Source organism: Balaenoptera musculus, chromosome 5 (assembly GCF_009873245.2).
Source record: "Balaenoptera musculus isolate JJ_BM4_2016_0621 chromosome 5, mBalMus1.pri.v3, whole genome shotgun sequence".
Classification (NCBI taxonomy): domain Eukaryota; kingdom Metazoa; phylum Chordata; class Mammalia; order Artiodactyla; family Balaenopteridae; genus Balaenoptera; species Balaenoptera musculus.
The window spans coordinates 96,849,447-96,867,989 of NC_045789.1; the positions used below are offsets into that span (position 1 = coordinate 96,849,447).

The 18,543-nt window shown below is 43.2% G+C and overlaps 1 protein-coding gene across 1 annotated transcript in view; it reads left to right on the forward strand.

Moving 5' to 3' along the window:
• The first annotated feature begins 2,549 nt into the window (after window positions 1-2,549).
• The window catches only part of TAPT1 (transmembrane anterior posterior transformation 1), a 60,193-nt gene continuing 44,199 nt past the window's right edge, over window positions 2,550-18,543 (forward strand). The window contains exons 1-2 of the mRNA XM_036852588.1: window positions 2,550-2,826; window positions 12,414-12,544. Of these exons, the coding sequence (XP_036708483.1) occupies window positions 2,631-2,826; window positions 12,414-12,544 (327 nt within the window). The 5' untranslated portion in view covers window positions 2,550-2,630. The remainder of the gene's footprint in view (window positions 2,827-12,413; window positions 12,545-18,543) is intronic.

The window sequence follows — 18,543 nt, forward strand, 5'->3', positions numbered from 1 at the left end:
CATCCTACTGTTTGCTGAATTAATGTTTTAAGTTCAATTCCTGTAGCTCATGGTCATCCAAATCCTGCTTTCAACTTATAATTTAACTCAGAATGTTATTTGATGTCTCTTTAATGGCGAGGGTTATCATGTTTTTGATATAATGCATTCCTAACGGTGGCATTATAAATCTAAGCTTATGTCTTTTGTTCTACAACTGATATAAAGAACATTATCATATTTTAAGTTCTATTTATTGTTCTCAGAGAACTGTTGGTTTTCTATACTTTGAAACTATTTCTTAAGATTATGTGTAACTTAAGTTTTGATGATTTAGAATACATATTTGATAATACCCTTTTCCTGGATTCTGAAAATTTGCCAATGGGTTGAATTAAGTCAGAGAAAAATTTTTCATATACAATAAGATATTTGATTATCTAATTATCAATACCTAGACAAGGAAAGAATAGTGTTAATTGAAAAATTATTTATATTAATGTTCATTTCAAAAATGCTTTTTAGTATACTCGACTTCATTATGTGTTTGAAATTGTGCAGTTTCACAAAACATCAGATAAAATAATGCAGCTCCAGTGAAAAGACCCAATTGATGAAAAGCTACAAGAGCTTCAGCTTTCCCATTTCTGCTTTGCTCCTCTGCTATAACACCTTCAGACCTGGCCTGGACACATTGCTCCCTCCCTCTCTTTGCTGACTATTTTAAAGGACAGAGACAGCCTTTGGAACACCATGTTCTTCCTCAGGCTATTACAGAAAATGAGAGAAATCCATTCCTACAACTGGCTGCCTTAGGAAACAGAATTTTAGATTCCTTCCCTTCCAGCTCCTGTTGAGTTAAAAGCAGGGGCCATAAGCCAATAAATGTGGTGAGACAGCACTTGGGAACTGACATAAACAAGCAATAAAAGCCTACTTCCTTTTTCACAATCAGTAAATAATAGAATGGGATGGTTTTACACTATAAAAGATCAGAGAATAATAGAATTTGAGCTGTAGAGGAATCTTAGAGGCCATACAATTTTCAGTACCTTTTGATTTTCAAAATGATTCTGAAGATTTGACCAGAGCACTTGTTTTTGATTGATTCATTAAGACTCAGTTTTGACCAAACATAACCAAAACAGAGAATTTCATGGTCACAGGAATGTTTAGAAATGTCATCCTCTGAACTGTTCCGTTTTATGAAGGGGAATAAGGATGTTCCAAAGGCATCAGTTCCTCCTTTCTCTGGCGGCCGAGGGTCAGTTCCCAGCTACGGGGCCTTTTTGGTCCATCTTGGTCCCTCGCCCCAGTCTCTTACCCTGCTGTTAAGACTGTTAGGCGGCTGCCCTCAGCACGGTGCCCAAAACAGCCCACTCTGAGTTTGCAACCAGGTAGGTACTCACTAGTGACAACAGAACACTCAAGGTCTTTGATGAATCAACACGAGGTCGACTTTGCTCTATTCACACCCGTTTATATCTGGCTCTCAAGTTTAGGTCTAGGGTAATTTCCAGACAGCTTAATGCTAAGTGAAGAATTACAGTTTTCCGTTTTCTAATCAAAAGGGTACCAGAGGTACAAGTGAAGTTGGCAGAAGAGAAATCGACCTGCCACGGTTCCCCTAAATGGAGTGCCCGGCCCCTTCCCCGAGCCCCGGGCATCTTCACTTCCAGGAGCCCTGCGGCGGCGGCGGTCTCGGCACCGCCCTCGGTGCGGAGTCACACGCCTGAGCTGCAAAGGACAGTCACCCCAAGTAAAGAGGTCGCCCAGGTGATGGAGCAAGGGCACCACGGCGGCCAAGAGCTGTATTCGAACCCTAATGCCGAAAGACAATCTAGTTTGTCCGCGGGCGCGGAAAACGTATAAAGCACCCTGCTCCTCGGGCTGAGTCCCTGAGACCATCGCTTCTCCTCCGCGCCCCCACCTGTTGGGTAGCATCTCCGGGCTCCTCCTTGCCCAAGTGCTTTGGAAGCTGTCAACAAAAACCTAGAGGCCAGGGAATGTGACAAGTGATCATAACTATGCAGAGGAGATGGAGCCCAAATAGCGGACCTATGGGGCCGGGCCTCGCGGGGGTCGGGGATCTGGAGCCGGCCCCTCAGCGCCGCGGCCACGCGAGCTGTGCCAAGACCGGGCGGGCGGCGCCGGCGCACTCCGGGCACCGAGCCTGCAAAACGGGCCCCGGGCAAGCGGCCGGCCACCTCGCAGACGGCGGGCAGCAGGCGCAGCGGCCGCCGCCCCGGGGCGCCTCGGCCGACCCTCCGGCCGCCGCCGCCTCCGCTCTCGCCCCGCTCCCGCCGGGGCCCCGACCCGAGCCCCGGAGGCGCTCGCTCTCCCCGGCCGCGCGACCCGGCGGCATGGAGCCCGGCGCGGGGTCCAGGACGGCCGAGCCCGGCACGGCGCGGGAAGCCAGCGCGCGCTACGGCGACGGCAGGAAGAAGATGGCGGCGGCCGTCACGGCGGCGGTCTCTCACGCACAGCTGACGCTAATGGCGCGCGCCAGCCGGCGGGCCGCGGATGGTGGTGGCGGCGGCGGCCCGGGCTCCACCGAGGGGCGGGGCGAGGCGGGGAGGGGGCCGGCCGGAGACGGAGGCCGGGCGGGAGGCTGGAGAGAGGCGGTGGGGAAGGTTTGTTGTGCTCGGAACATGGCGGGCGTCGGCGACGCGACCGCCCAGAGAGAAGGCGGTGGTGGCGGCGCCGACATCCCGGAGAGGGAAGGCCGCGGAGAGGCGGAGCAGGCGGGCGGCGGCGGTCACGGGCCCCCGCCGGCGCCTCAGCACACGGAGACACTGGGCTTCTACGAGAGCGACCGCCGGCGGCAGCGGCGCCGCAGCCGCGCAGGTGAGAAGGGCGGGCGGGCGGCGCTAGGCCGCGGCGAGGGAGCGGAGGGCGGCGGGGGGCGCCGTGGGACTGCCGGCTGCGAGCTCCGCGGCTGCCGCTGCCTCCGGGGCCGCCGGGGTGTGGGTGCGCGGAGCCGCCGCAGCTCCCGAGGCTCCGCGGCCGCTGACAGCTCCTCGGGCGGGTCCGCGCGCAGCGCCGAGGCCCCGGCGGCAAACGCCCGGCCAGGTGCGTCCGAGAGAGAGGGCTGCGGCCCGGGGAGTTCGTCCCCGCTCACTTTCCTGCTTTTGAAAGGTCTTTAAAAACAAAACAGAACGCCTGGTATCCTCCCGCCTCGATAACGTTGGCGAGCATCTCCCCACGTCTCAGGGAGCCCAAAACTGAGAAACGCAAGACTGATTTCATTATCTGTGTGCCAAGGTGACTTTTGTTCTGTGTTTTAAGCGAATTTGAGTCATCGAAACCTGTTAACTTGCCCTCTGAATTTGTGTTCTTCTGCTGCAGATAACAAGGTGGTAATAATGACCGTAAAGTTCAGTCGTTTTGCCCAGGACATAAATATTTAGCACTCCTGCAAATGTTACCTGTGAACTTTTCCTAAACCGAAACTTAAGCCACTTTGAAAAAAAAAAAAGAAAAAGGCTGCGTGAGATGCACTTGTGGATCCTACTTTCAATGACCGGTTTTAAGCATATTGTTACAATGTTGTTTCTTTAAGCGATAGGACTTTATTCTTGTTTTTAAAAGTTGCATTTGTATTCATATTGCAGTCGTGTATTAAGCTTAAAAAAGGGGAAGACTGAGATGTATGTTTCATTGAATATAGGGTGATAACAGCATTTTAATTCTTAAATAATTCTAAGTTTTGAGCAGGAACAGACCCATAACTACATTAATTTCTTCCAACTAAAAAATTGCTTCTGGTACACCATAGGAGCTGCATTAGCCGTTATTTCCTGCAGTTCATGCAAATAAGTGTTTAAGTACTAGGGCTTACTGCATCATTGATTGCACTTGGGTATTGAAGATGTGGGAGTACTTAAATGCTAACTTAAGGCTGATCAGGTAAGATCCTGATTGATTTGCTAATTATCAGAAGTAGACGTAGGTTAGACTTTGAAGAGGTCTTTATCTTTGAAAAATTAAGTACAGACTGTGCCTTGTTTTGTCTTTTTCAATGAACCACTTAGAAATTCTCAACTCTAAGTTGTCAGTTAAACACTTGCTTGGGAGAGTATTTACTTTCTAAATTGGTCAGATCTAAATAAGACAAAGTATTAAATCTCTCAGCTGTCTGTTTACTTACTTGGACTTGAAAATTAAAAGCACTCTGGTGCAAACAGAAAAAAATGTAGCCAGGTTTCACTCTAATTTCTTTGAAATATGTATGAGTTTTAGGAAAGCCAACATTATAAAAGCCTTTGTTATTGTTTGCATGCACAAAAAATGAACTTGTCAGGTGCCTTTTGATGATCACAGATGTTGGGCTCCTGGAGTAACCCTTAACACCCCTTCCGTGGCCCTACTGGTCATGGGTCTGGATACCTGGTACTGTGGACTTCCATAGACTTCACGCCGCCTGTGCATTCTTCATCATCATGGGTTACGGAGCGTGGTTTACTTAACATGTTTGAAGCTGGGCTTTTAACCCAGAGTTGCAGGAAGTCGTTATCAGTCACACACTTCCGGCTTTAGTCTTTGGGGTAGTCATTGTTTCCCCAATGCTGTCCGTTATGTTGAGGAGAGATGACCGTGGCGGCTCTTGGGGATGAGGACTTAGGTGAGAATCCCAGGAGTATTTCAGCTGGAGTCACCAGCCAGCGTTGTTGTGTCTGGGCCTGCACATGGGCCCTTTGTCCTTTCCCCCGGGTGTCTGTCTCTTCTCCGCTAGTTACACAGCTCTTGCCGTTGCCAGTGCCCACTCTCCAACTCTGATGCCGCGCTAGTCAGGGCATCCTCACTGGAGATTAGAATTCTCTCAGTCATTCTGAAATGCCCTGGGCTGCTGAGTGGCTTCTGCGTTCACCCTAACCCTGCAGCATTGCTCCCTTCCACGGCTGAGCATCCTTTCCTTCCTCTCCTGTCTGGAATTTAGAAAACTCTTACCTAGGGGCTGCCCTGGGCCAGAGGGCCTTGGAGTGGCACCACCTAGTGTCATGTGAGAAGTATTTCTTCCTGAATCAAATCTCTTCCAAGCCTAGGTGCTTGCTCTTAAGGTGTTCCATGTCCATTTTTTATATTCTGGTGCTGCCTCTGATACTCTAGTCTTCCACCCCGTCCCCTGCCAATTTAGGGCAACCTTTGTCTTTCCTTTTGAAAGTCATAATTTTAGTGTCTTGGTGGCGTGAACCATCAGTTAGTTCCAAAGTCCCCTTCATCATTTCTCCCAAGGAATTTAGGACTCTTATAAATTAGATGTTTGTTGGCCTGCCCTAACCATCTAGGGTCCCGTAAATGAATATACAGATTAGGTGATTATCCAAACCCTCTGAATCCAAGTAAAATAATTCAAAATGTAATGTTTGAGGTTCCTGTTTTTATTTTATACCTGTCTGTGTTCATTCATATGTTTGTAGAATATTTATGTATATTAGTTTGTATATATACAGCTACGTCAAGGGTAAGCTTTCTTTTTGTTTCTCTTTTCAAACTCTTCTAATCACTTTGTTCACTGAACTCCCTCTGACTTATGCGTAGCCTGGCAGTGGGCTGAGACTTTTCTCAGGTTCTAGTACTCAAACCTTAACATAGATAGGAATGGATATCCCACTCATCATTCCTGGTTTCATTCTGTCACTCATGATGGTCACTGTGTATTCCACCGTTGCCTTATGTGGTCACCTGTCTTGAACTCTGGGTATAGTAGTCATCAAGAACCGCAGATTCATCTCTTCTGTCTTCTTTTTTTCCTCTTCTTAAAAATATGACCAATTTCTATTGTCCTTTTTGATATAAGACCAGATAAGTACATATTACTGGGACTTCCCTGGTGGTCCAGTGGTTAGGACTCCATGCTTTTGCTTTCTCTGCACAGGTTCGATCCCTGGTCAGGGAACTAAGATCCTGCAAGCTGCATGGCACGGCCAAAAAAAAAAAAAAGTACATATTACTATGTTTCCATGCTTGTGCCCCACTTCACAGGTCTGTAGAAGTTCTAAGTGGGAGAGTTTCTGTATAGCCATATTCCCATTTAGGAATCTAGGTCCAGCAAGTCAACTTTGGACTAAGAATTAGGCAATCTGTTCTTGGCTTGGTTCAGTTGTTCAATTGCTTTGTAGACTCTATGCTTGCCTAATCCATTTGGCTCTGTTTCATAACTCCACTACTAAATAGTTTAGTATCTGAAGTATCTAAGTTGGCTCTAGTGACTGGAGACTTAACAGTAGAAGACTTGGTGTAAAATAAATGCAACACCTACTGGTGAGGATGAAACAATACCTATATAATGCAGGTATTGGAGTATGCATAGGGATAGGTATTGCTTGTAAAACAAAAGAACTTGACGTAAGGTATGGGTGAACAAGTATGGTTTTTGACTATAGCAGTGCCATGGGCCCATTTTGTTCCTTTTTAGGTGGTGACTCGTCACTCTGGAGCTTAAACTTGGTATCCATCCCTTGTGCTTCTCTTCTCTTTACATTTTAAACCTCTTGCTTTATCTCCATAAGAGAATGAACAGAGGCAGGAAGAAAGACTAAGACTCAGAAAAGCCAACTGATCTCCTTTTTAGCAGCTCCCACAAAAGATTTTGAGTGGGACAAAGGTTTTAACTGTTCATATTCACTATGTCCCATTGTGTATTTGAAAATTTAACATTTTGAATATTAAAATACATTCTCATTTAACCAGTCCTGATCCTCTGTAATATGTTACATAGTTATCCTTATGGCCCCAAACTTATCCTGATGGATGATTAAAGGCCGTGATTCTGAAAATTATGCTCTAGAGTAAATCAGTTTCTCATTTATAAAGGAAAATAAGAATAATTGTAAAACTGCCTGAGAAATTACTTGGAGTGAACACAACCCAGATACAGATAAAGTAAAATTAGCTTCTTCTCTTCTGACAGACGATTGCTCTCGTTTTAAAAGTCTCACTTGCTTTACTTAACAACTACTTGTAAAGTAAACAAGCAATGAAAAGTTATTTATTTTGATCTTTGACTGGTTCAGTATCTTGACCTTTTTAAGATGTTTACCTTCCACCTAGTTTACCCTCCAAAATTCAGTCCTAGCAGCTCATTTGCAGCCCACTTTGGGGAATGCTTGCATAAAAGAGGTCTTTGGAAAGACTGTATCATTGACTGTCAGGTTAATGATATTTTGTTCCCGTTTTTAGTCCTTACTTTGTAACCTTATGACCTTGGAAAAAGTCACTACTCTTTTTGTATCTGTTTTCCATCTATAAATTTATGAATATTCTACCTATTCTTTACTTCCCTAAATGAGATTATTTATAAACAGTTTGAGGACCTTAAAAGTTCGACTGGTACCTTTACTGTATTTGACTTAGGAAAGCAGAATTGCTGTCATTGATTCCTAGTTGGCCTTGTACAAGGGTGTGCCTTTGTATTTGTGTAATAAACTTGTAACTAATATTTTAGTGTAACTTTAGTAAAGCCTATTAAATTTTTGCATTATTTAAGACTGGAGATTTGCATGTTTCATAGTATTTTCCTAGCAGTTAACCAATATTACTTTACAGTTTTTTTGATGGTCAATGCTATTTTAAGAAAGGTATATTTAGACATATTACTGAACATGTAAATATATTTATGATTACTCATTACTTCAAATTAATACTTTTTTATACTGGGTTTTTATTTCTAAAACAAGCTCTCTCAGAAGATAATTAAACATAATATTTCTTCGTTTAGGGATGAGGAAGAAACCATTTATACTGTACTTTTTCTCAATTTAAGATACTGGATCACAAGGCAATTCTGTGGTAGATGAATATTGATTAAAAATAATCTGGAAGAATTGATCCAGATTTATGATTGATATTATTTTCCTAGTGTTAAATATTCATAATTGACAAGACTAACTTGTTTAAATGTAGAAGCTCGTTTCTATTATAATTGTTGATAAATAGTAAAATACTTCTATTTTTAAAAGACTTTTACTGAATATTTCTTCTTGGTGAGATCTGGATAAATGAACTAAAGTTGGTTGACATCAGAAGAGTTCAAACAGTATTCAGAAAATAAACAATTGGATTATTTTATTTTGGAAAATAATTTGCACTTAAACTATAAAGACAGATGATGTTTGGCATAACAAATGCAAGTGACTCTTGCTAAGAAGGAATGAAATATCACCACGGTATGGAAAAAGTTAAGGTTCACTTGGCTAGCAGAATCCTTGAAGAGTGGCGCCCACAGGTCAAAGAGCAGTAGTAGCCTTCCTAAATAAGTAGCCAGGCACTCTACCCAATATCACGGGACAGGTGAGTTCAGGTAAGTCTGTAGAATGCTAGAGAACAGTGTTTAAAACAACGGCAGCAACGAACGAAAACACTGAAACACAGCTATACTTGGAACAGAAGATGGAGTAGCATCCTGCAGAATACATCCATGGCCAGGAAAAGACTGGAGGTGGGGAGACCAGGCAGAGCGGCAAGACTACCCTGTACCTTAGGAGCTCAGGCCACCGGGCAACAGAATCTTGTCCCTCAGTGTGAATCAGACAACTCCTCTGACAGGCTGAAGCCAGGTCAGGGCTAGGTCATCTTCTCTAGTACGATTGTCAGATAGATGGGTGATAATTATGGTCCAGGGGAGAGAGCACGCTGGGCTTGGAGTTCAGAGATCCAGGTTCTGTTCCCAACTTGCCCCTTAGCTTTTCAGTGACTTTGGACAAGTCTCCTAACCTCTGTGAGCCTCAGATTCTTCATTTGCAAAATGTGAATGCTGTTAACTGTTCCTTTAGCTCTCAGAATTGTGAGAATTTCATGAAGTAGTGTGAGCAGGACCTTTGTAAACTACCTCAGGCCATCTAGCGGGAGGATCCTAATCCCTTAAGTAGGGCCAGTTCTCCAGGAGTCAGGGAGGAGGAGGTGGTAAGAAAGGTTTCAAAATATTTCACCCCATGAAGCTTGGGTTTTTTTGTTAGTATTGCTTTAATGTTTCTTCTAAAACCATTCCCCAGCCCATTAGTGTGGTGTTAATTGTAGGCAAACGCTACCCTTACACTCAGAGCTCACTGCGGGCTGGACATGAAGAAGATCTGGATACATGGTGCTTGCTTTCAGAAAGCTCATGGGCTGGTAAGGGAGCTGATTAGTAAACAGTGTACCTTCATAGAAGTAAACCCAGGATGCTACAGGAGCACAGAGATGGGGGGTGGGGGGAGACCCAGTTTTGCAGAACACAATGGCCTGTTTACAAAAGCACTTGAGACAGTGATAGAATAATCTAGTGCCAAAAAGCACACACTTTAGGATAGACTGCTTGATTTGAATGCTGGCTCTACCATTTGGCTTGCTCTGTGACCTTGGAGACCTCCTTAACTTCTCTGTGCCTTGGTTTCGTCATCTATAAATTGGGCATAATTATAAAACCTGTCTCACAGTTATGAGAGGTGTCTACTCAAAACATGTTTAATCATTTGATTTTTAAGTGTTTACTTTTAAATTTTCTATGGGAAATCAAAATTGGTGTTTATAACTAAAATTCTTGCATTTCTAGAGGTAAAATCCTGACACGACACTTATTCATATTTACAATATAGTTAAAACACTTTCATAGGTTTATATTTTATAACTTAAGGAAAATTAGTTACTTAAGTTATATAGTTTGTTAAATATGCTTACTTGATGTGTTACCTTTTATCCATGGAAACAGGATTGCAGAAATAGCAATAAACATTAGGTAACCACCAAACTAGAATTGGTTAATACTATAGATCGTGTGAAATTACTAGTCAGTAGTTCAAGTATTGTGTCATGCTTTGCAGTTTTCATATCCTTTCATTCAAATCCTCTCTTCAGTCCCTCGAACATCCTTTGTGGGTGGCAAGCAGGTAACAGGTGTTGTAAAACTGCTCCAAGCCTTGGTTTCCTCTCCTGTGATATTGAGATCTATGAGTCGAGCGGGGTCACAGCACTAATGAGTGACAGAGCTGGTGCCAGAACTTCCTTCTTCTAATTGCTAATCCTGTGCTCTCTTTGTGCATCATAACAAAACCCTTATTATGGTGGAAGCTCGGTCATCTCGTGGGCACCAGGGAAGGCACCGTTATAGAGGATAATTTTCTAAGTAAACAAGGGTACAGTGTTGGGCTGCACCCTGCAGGCCTACAAACCCTGTGCTTGCCCAGCTTCAAGACTGAAGAAAGAGCCCGGACTCAGCGACAGAGACATCAGTAGTTTAATGGACGGGGGATCTTACACATGTGAAGCACGGTCCTGGAGCGACACCCCACCGTGTGTGGCTGACAGCAGGCAGGACCTGGCGGCAGTCTTCTCTCCCAGGGGGAAGGGGAGACTACCAGTTACAGGGGAATTGACCTCAGGTGGCCTCCTTAGTTACCAGGGAAACCAGCAGAGGGGCACACCCCTCACCACCCCTTTCATAAGAACAGTCACTAGCTGGGGCCTGAGGCAAGTATATAGGAAGATCACGCGTGTGCCTAAGATGTAGGTGAAGCAGGCACTGGCTGGGCAGGGGAAGTACAGAGAGCAAGAGAACAGCCACCTTGAGTGGCCTCACCATACATACAGCTGTCTCAACCTTTTAATTTAATTTGCTTTTTTAAAAAATATTTATTTATTTATTTATTTATTTTTGGCTGCGTTGGGCCTTCGTTGCTGCACGCGGGCTTCCTCAAGTTGCGGCGAGCGGGGGCTACTCTTCGTTGCGGTGCGGTGGCCTCTCTTGTTGCAGAGCACGGGCTCTAGGCGCGTGGGCTTCAGTAGTTGCGGCACGTGAGCTCAGTAGTTGTGGCGCACGGGCTTAGTTGCTCCACAGCATGTGGTGTCTTCCCAGACCAGGGCTCAAACCTGTGTCCCCTGCATTGGCAGGCGGATTCTTAACCACTGCGCCACCAGGGAAGTCCCTATACTAAGGCATTTTAGTCTGAACATCTATTAATGTATACCGTGAAGTTTACATCATGTGTACATGGCTTCAACCATAAATGTACTGAGAGTACCATGCTCGTGGTGCACTGGATGATTTGGCCTGCCCCTGCGCTGGGCTGCAGTAGGTGGAAGTCGGGTTTTCTCTCCATCTGTTTCAGTCTCCTGTTTCAGACAGCTTTCGTGGTATCACTGACTCTCCAAATGGATTATGAATCTTGTATTTTAAAAAAATGTGTGTAGTTTTTTGGGGGAAGCTATAACTTCTATATATAAGCAAGCCACTTCACCTGACGCTCAAAGAACTAGTGATCTGTCCCAGTGTTGGAGGAAGTAAGCTGTTTTTAGGCCCACTGGGAGATAATAAGTCCACTTCTGAGTCTTCCTAAGGGCTTTTCAAGGGTATTTTGGACTATACACTGTTCCCCATCCCTGCAACCTTTAAATCCTAGCATCACATAAGACTAACTATGAGGGTCGATAACTCGTAAATGAAATCAACCTCCCCTCTTTGTCATTTTTTGGAGGGAACACCAATACTGTATTTGGTAAAAGGACCACGAGGCCAGCTCAGAGCAAAGAGGACAATTTGAAACCTTTGGTATGCTGAGTTCTGGAAGAGAGGATGGCCTCCTAGAGAGTAGAAGTAGGGATGTCTGTGAAGTTGGGGACTGAGAGGTCACCGAGGTGGTGGGCTGTCAGAGGAGTGTCACACAGTGGAAAAATTGGGATCAGGCATTAACAGCCTTACTTCTCATCTCAAGTCTTCCAGCTACAGCCAAGTGGAAAGTATTCCACCTCCTTTGGCCTTGCTTTCCTCAGCTGAGATGAGATGACTGTGGGTGAATTTGCCTCAGAGGAACCGAGGAAACAAGTGGACAAATCCAAGGAAAGGGGGAGGTCTTTCAGATCGGATTGAGGTTCTGTTTTCTATGACTTATTATAATTACCATCATGCTGGGAAGCCTTCACCTGGGGAAATGGCATTATTTAGATACTTGCAGGATCTCTGAGGCTGAAGAAGGAAGAATTTGCACTGGTGTCTGTGTACCTCACCCAGGATAGTTCTTGGGCTGAAGCAATGCCTGTTAGGTGACTTGGCTCCCTTTTGATTGTGTGTGTGTGTGTGTGTGTGTGTGTATCTCCATTTTGTATATACTTGGTATCTACTCTTTTTACCTGCCTTCATCTCTCCATCAGTCCAGGTCCTGTATCACCTGTAACACCCAGGACTAGACTCTCACAAAACGCTTTTCTAACTTTTCTGGCTCATAGTAATCGTCCCTTTTATATTCCTGTGACTTTTTCAGTTTATATCACACAGAACAGCAATTTTCTCAACAGTCTTTGCTGGTGGTTTATGTGCAGTTCAGTTCTGGGCACAGAAATGTAGATTACTTTGTTTTATTCTCTTGTTGTTTTACATATACATTACCTGTAGCACCAGCTAGCATGGAAGTTCCTTGATAAATACTGTTCTTTTTGTTTTGTCTTTTTTTTTTTTCCTGTAGAGCTTTCATTGTTGAGGTTCCTCAGTGCTGAACTAACCAGAGGGTACTTCCTTGAACATAATGAGGCCAAGTATACAGAAAGAAGAGAAAGAGTATACACTTGTATGCGAATACCAAGAGAATTGGAAAAGGTACTTTTTTTTTAAACTCGTCGTTTTGAAAATTATGTCAATATGTTAATTCTATTAAAAAAATTGTGAACAGCTTGAGTTGCGTTTTTAAAATATTGGAAATAACGTGATCATAAATAATTAAATATATTGGGGGAGTAGGAATTCCCATTCAGGAAGAGTCTTAAAAAGTGTATTTTTAGTGTAAGAGCCAATGATTTGTAACTTTGCTACTTATTAAACTTACCGTATTCCCATTTGTGTCCCACCCAAATAACTTTTTCAAGGAATTGCTCTCTACTTATTCCTTTAGTTCTCTTCAGTTTTGTTTTCCTAGAAGCAGTTTTTTTTCCTATTCAGCGTAATATAAATTATTTAATTGCACCCTTTTTTTTAAGGTTTCAGTTTCTCAGAAAGCCCTCATTTTTAAAAACAGTTTCTTCAAAGAAAAAAGACAATTTGTTTCACCTTCATCACAGAAAACATCTCAGCATAGGATAAACATAGTAATAGCAGCATTAAATCTTTGCACATCGCGTGCTCTGTTGATTGTGTCCCAGGCCATCAAGACCAGTCAGATACGAAATCAAGGCTGCTCTTTCTGTCTGCATTGATAGAGTTGACGACTCTGAGCAGGAAGGACAGAATTAAGAAATAATTCAGCTTTAGCTATACTGAAGCAAGTTTTCATACTTTTATAGTAACGTAAAACTTGTAATGTTCCAGTCACTTCTCTAGAATCATACTTTACTATTGGAGTTGGTATCAGAAGAGTTTAGTTGGTTTGCTTTCTCAATGTATTATAACAACAAGAGGTGTGGTACAGTGAAAAGGAAGGATGCCCGGTTTGAGAGATGTTGCTTTCGGTAGGTTCTTAGTGGCGCATCATCGTGTGCTGAAGCTTTGGAAAGTTCTGTATTAGGGTGAGATTTAGAGAGCTAGGGAGCCAGCAGACATCTGAGACAATGAAACAGCTCGTTGCCTTTGGTCAGGATCATTAAACATGCGTAGCTATTATTGTGTTGCTGCTTTTCTGGGGAGTTCTAGGGTTCTGTGGAGGAGCCAAGGGCTGGAGGTGAGGAGGGAGGTGGAGGCGTGGGGGGGCACCCTCGGCAGCACTCCTCCCCAGGTGCAACATCACCCTTATTCTGTGTATTGGAGTCGCTTTAAGATTTTGTCCTGGAGGGACCTAGGGGGTGATGTTTCTTTTGCTTGAGAAAAAAAAAATTTTTTAAGGTAAGTCTTGTGTCTTTCTTAAAACACTTCAGCCTGCTTTTCAAAGCTCACTTTTTTCTACCGATGATAAGCCATGGCTGGAAACGTGAGGACACTGCTGGAGGCGTGGACCTCTGCAGCCTGGACTCTTGTCTGGGACAGTGCCGGCCTCATCCGCCCACCTGTCTGAGCTGCCCTGGACTCCCGTTTTGCTCTGGGAGAGCACAGAGGGATTTGCCTGCAGTCACAGGCAGACTTTATGGACACGCCCGGGAAGCTGGTTCGACACGGAGAGGTGTGCGTCTGACCCCTTTTATCGTCCCACCTGTGGCAGAAATAGTGCGTGGCGGCAGCATCCTCTCGTAATCCTGTCACCTCATCAGAGGCAGGTTCAATACGCCCACCCTTCTCTCTTTATTAGCAACATTGAAATCACAAACAGGTTTCTGGGTAGATTTCTCACAGAAACTTGTAAGCGTTTCATGTTCGTTATTGTATTAAATTGTCTTCTGGGGGATATCCCTGCAGGTCTTTCTGGGACTGCAGTATAAACCATTGTTTTTCAAACTGTGGTCCGTTACAGGACCACTGATAGGTGGAGTCACCCATACAGTTACTAATCAATTAGAATTTATTTTTTAAATTAAAGAGTAGAAAAAGTATCAGATTGCATTCATTGCCTGTGCTAAGGGTAAGTATTTTTTCTTAAAACTTAGGTTTCACTTCTACGTGTGTAAAACGTATTAACGTCAGAAAAGTTGAATGGGCACTGCTCATGGGCAGTTGTAATTATTCTAATCCTGTTTCCCATGAGAGAGGCTTTTAGCTTTAGGCCTGTTTAGGAAATTTTCATTTAGTCTCTTAGAACAACACTTTAGCAATTTTACTGCTTAAAATGTACGAAAGAATGTCTTCTTTTTCAGTTTAGAGCAATTTCTTCTAAGACTAAGTGAAGCACAGAGGAAAGCAGCGTTAGATTTCACTTTAATTCCAGGCTTAAATGTCTCTCATAACAGCATGAATTCACTCTGCTCTCTCTAAGGCCTTTATTTGATATGTGGGGATCCCACTTCAGACTTTTATTGTGAGAGGTGAGAGGCTATCTAGGTATTCACGCTAATCTAATTTATTTTTTATTGGTTTCCTTTGTGTTTGTCTATTCTAATATGTAATACCTTACTCATTTTTTTATTGTTCTTGTTTTTTTTGGGTAAGTGCTAATATATTTCCACCTAACCTTTGCAGGAAGAGAGAGCTGATAATTAAAGAGCACTTTGCGTCTACAGGGATTGCAAACACTATAAAGCGTGTCATTATTGCTTATACTTTAGAGTCAGGAGAAAGGTCAGCTTAGTATCTCTTACCAAACCTGTTTAGTGATTGTAAAAAAAAAAAAAAAAATCCCAGGTTTTTTGTGTCAGTGGATAAACACATTATACTTGACATTTAATAAAGGTGAATTGCTTATATATTTAAAATAGTATTTCCAATTATTAGCACTTTTTTACATTTGAACTTTTCAATCTTATGTAAGCGTATGAAATTTTGGAGCGTTTTGTTGGCTTTGGGGCAACATTTCCTCTTTTCCTCCACAGTCCCTTTTCCCCTGTGCCCACACACACCCCTTGGGTTCTTGTCCTAGATCTGCTGCTAACTGCTTACGTGGTCCACTTTGGGGGCTGTGTTTTTCTCTTCCATACAAGGAGGAGGCTGAACTGTGCATCCTGAACTGAGAGCCAGGATAGCAAAGTGGGTTAAGGGCATGAACTCTAAAGCCAGTCTGCCTGGACTTGAATCTTGGCCCCACAGTTTATTAACGGTGAGGCCTGGACTAATTTACTTCTGTGGTAAGCCTTCTGTAAGTGTTTTAAAATCTTTACAAGCCTCTCTTCAGCAAATTGGGAATGCCTTGCCCTGGGAGAACAAGAAAAATTTTGAAAGGTTTCTTGTCCCCAGGTTGCATTCCAGTGGAAGTCTCATTTGCAATAGGGGTAGCTGTCATCTTGGGCTGAGTACAGCAGGAAGTGATTGGGAAAGGACTGATTTTCAAGGTTCTCCTGTGTCCCTCTTTCATCTCCTGCTATACTTTCATCTTCCTTCTTCGCTAGCTAATAAACAACTTTTCTAACCCTGCAAGCGCCATGATTTTCTGACTCTCAGCCCTCGGATTGCTGACCTGCTGCGGAAAGAGCCTTTAGGGAAAACTGTTTTCTTCCCTCTTTTTAGCCAGACTGTCTTAGGGTAAAGCTTATCTCTTTCATGAGGATTTAGCTAATGGCCATAGGGATAACATACCTTACACCCTGACATTTTCTGCTGAGCCCTCAAGTCTGACCTCAGCAGGCACGTGGCTGGAGCTGACAGTTAGGATAGACAATGGTTGCTTTAATCAGGTGCTGGTGGAACCAGGGCAGGGGATCACCAGTTTCCCAGAGAGGAAATTCCTGGTGAGTGATTTTCACTGCTCCATACCCCACTTGACTTGGCCAGTTAATCCCATCTCTGGCATCCATTTCTGTGTTACTAATAAAACGAATAGCATTTATCAAATAAGGATTAGATGCTTAGCACTGTCCTGAGCACCTGAAACGAATTAGCATTAAATCCCATCAGCAGCCTCCTGAGGTATAAATACCATGAAAGTTCCGTGTCCTCTTCCTGCCACACTCTGCCGTCCCACATAGACGCCCAGACAGATCTCACCTTCAACCCATGTTTTGGTTGAAACGTGCTAGTGTGTGTTCTGCATTTTGACCCCATAGGAACAATTTACCCCACACCATGTACAAAATCATCCCTTGTCCAAGGGCTAGTTTTGTCATCTGAGTGAATCCCAAACTGCAGGAAGTAGTAAAGAAATGTTCACCGTAGTATTGGGTTGGCCAAAAAGTTCATTCGGGTTTTTCCATAAGATGTTACATGTTTCCTTAACATCTTACAGAAAAACCGGAACGAACTTTTTGGCCAACCCAATATTTTCTAAAATCCCCTAATGTATTTAAATACTAATTTAGAGAGATACAGCTCACTCGTGCATTTATTTATTAATTTCCTCAGTCTTTGTTTTGAGAGCTCACTATGTTCCAGGCACTTCTACAGTGTGGGAGTAGAGAGATAAACTAAGACTCGTGAAGGTAATGGCAAGGTGATGAGGAAAAAGAGGTCACTTCTGTACATTTTATGGCGTATGTGGCGGGGACAGGGGTGGTTGTACTAGGGAGATCCAGAGGTGGGAAATTGTTAGGAACACACAAGAAAGGACAGGTACACTGAAAGGTTGGGCTGGATCCAGGTTACTTTGAATGGTTAGGCTAAGGAGTTTAGACTGGCTTTGGGAGGAGATTAAAATTTATTTCTCAAGAATACTTTTAGCTGTATAGGTAACAGAATACCTAATGGTGACTTAAACAAAAAGGTTTTTGAAAAAATTTTTAACAAGTGAAGAGGAAGGAGATCTTAATTGTTCCAGCGGATTAATGAGGCCAGCATGGACTCAAGTCCTTTTTATCTTTCTATTTCACCATCGCTGGCAAATTGGCTCTCAGCCCTCTTGTTGCTGCCTTTTAATAGAAAGATGACAGCTGCAACCTTGGGCATTACATCTGCATTATAATCAGAAACAAGAGGAGATGGACAGTGCCACCTTTTCCACTGTCCCTTTTATAAAGAATTAAAAGCTTTCCCAGAGGTGCCCCAGCATGCTTCCTTCCGCTATGTCTTATTGACCAAACTGAGTCACACAGCCATCCCTGCTGCACAGGAGACTAGGCCAGTGAATATCACGCTTTTCCAACAAAGGGAGAAACAGATTGAGAATGATAATCGGGTTATCCACCCCTCAGAGCTCTGCCTCTGAAACATAGCAATGTTCAACATGGATTAGAAATAAGAGAAGCAGGGAGAGCTCAAGATCCCTCCATATGTACGCTCTTTCTTCAGATTAGAATCAGTTGATTAATTTTACCTCTTAAGAAATTTATTCCTCGTGTTAAATACATGTCATATGTAGGTTGTGATTATTATGAAGTCTTCTATCAAAATTACTTTTCTGTAGTTACATATGTTTATGTAACCTTGCCTATATCATAAGAGGTAGAACTAAAATGAAAATATATTTTTGACTTTACCTTATAATTCTATGCTTTTTGACAGTCTTTTATTTCATCATTACCATGCTTTGTATGTTATAGTTATTTAATATCTTTTTTTTAGAAAATTGAATTCAACTGCTTAGTCTTAAATAGAACTACTTAAATTCATCAGGTTGAAGATATAAGTATGACAGTAGGTATAGAATATTGTGTTTGGGGCATAGACTTTGTTATTATTGGATGGGAGAGGTTACTGTCACAGAGGGGAGTCTTGGGGTCGAGGTGAACAACCTTAGCTTCTCTCGGGTCCGGAGGGAAGAGCCCAGTAGCCCGATCATGGTGTTCCTTTGGCTTTGCCTTTCTTCGTCTAAGATTAGGCGGTTGGACTAGGTCATCTCAGGAGGATGGGTAGTCCATGACCATGTGAATGAGTTTGCTGACGAGGGGCAGAGGAAATGGGAGTAATGGAAACATTCACAGAAGGGAAATTTTACATCTCTAGTGGAGGAACTTAGTTCTGCTTTTTTGAGAGTTGGAAGGGGTGATAACATTTAGGAAAAAATAATTCAAAAAGTTCCTTTCAAAATAATGAACTTAATGAAAATATATAAAGCCTTTTTGTTGTTTCACAGTGTAAGTGTATATTAAGAAAATGTAGTTATAGCCAATGTTTCACCTTTATTTCAATAAAAACAGTCCTGAGATTTTGTTGTG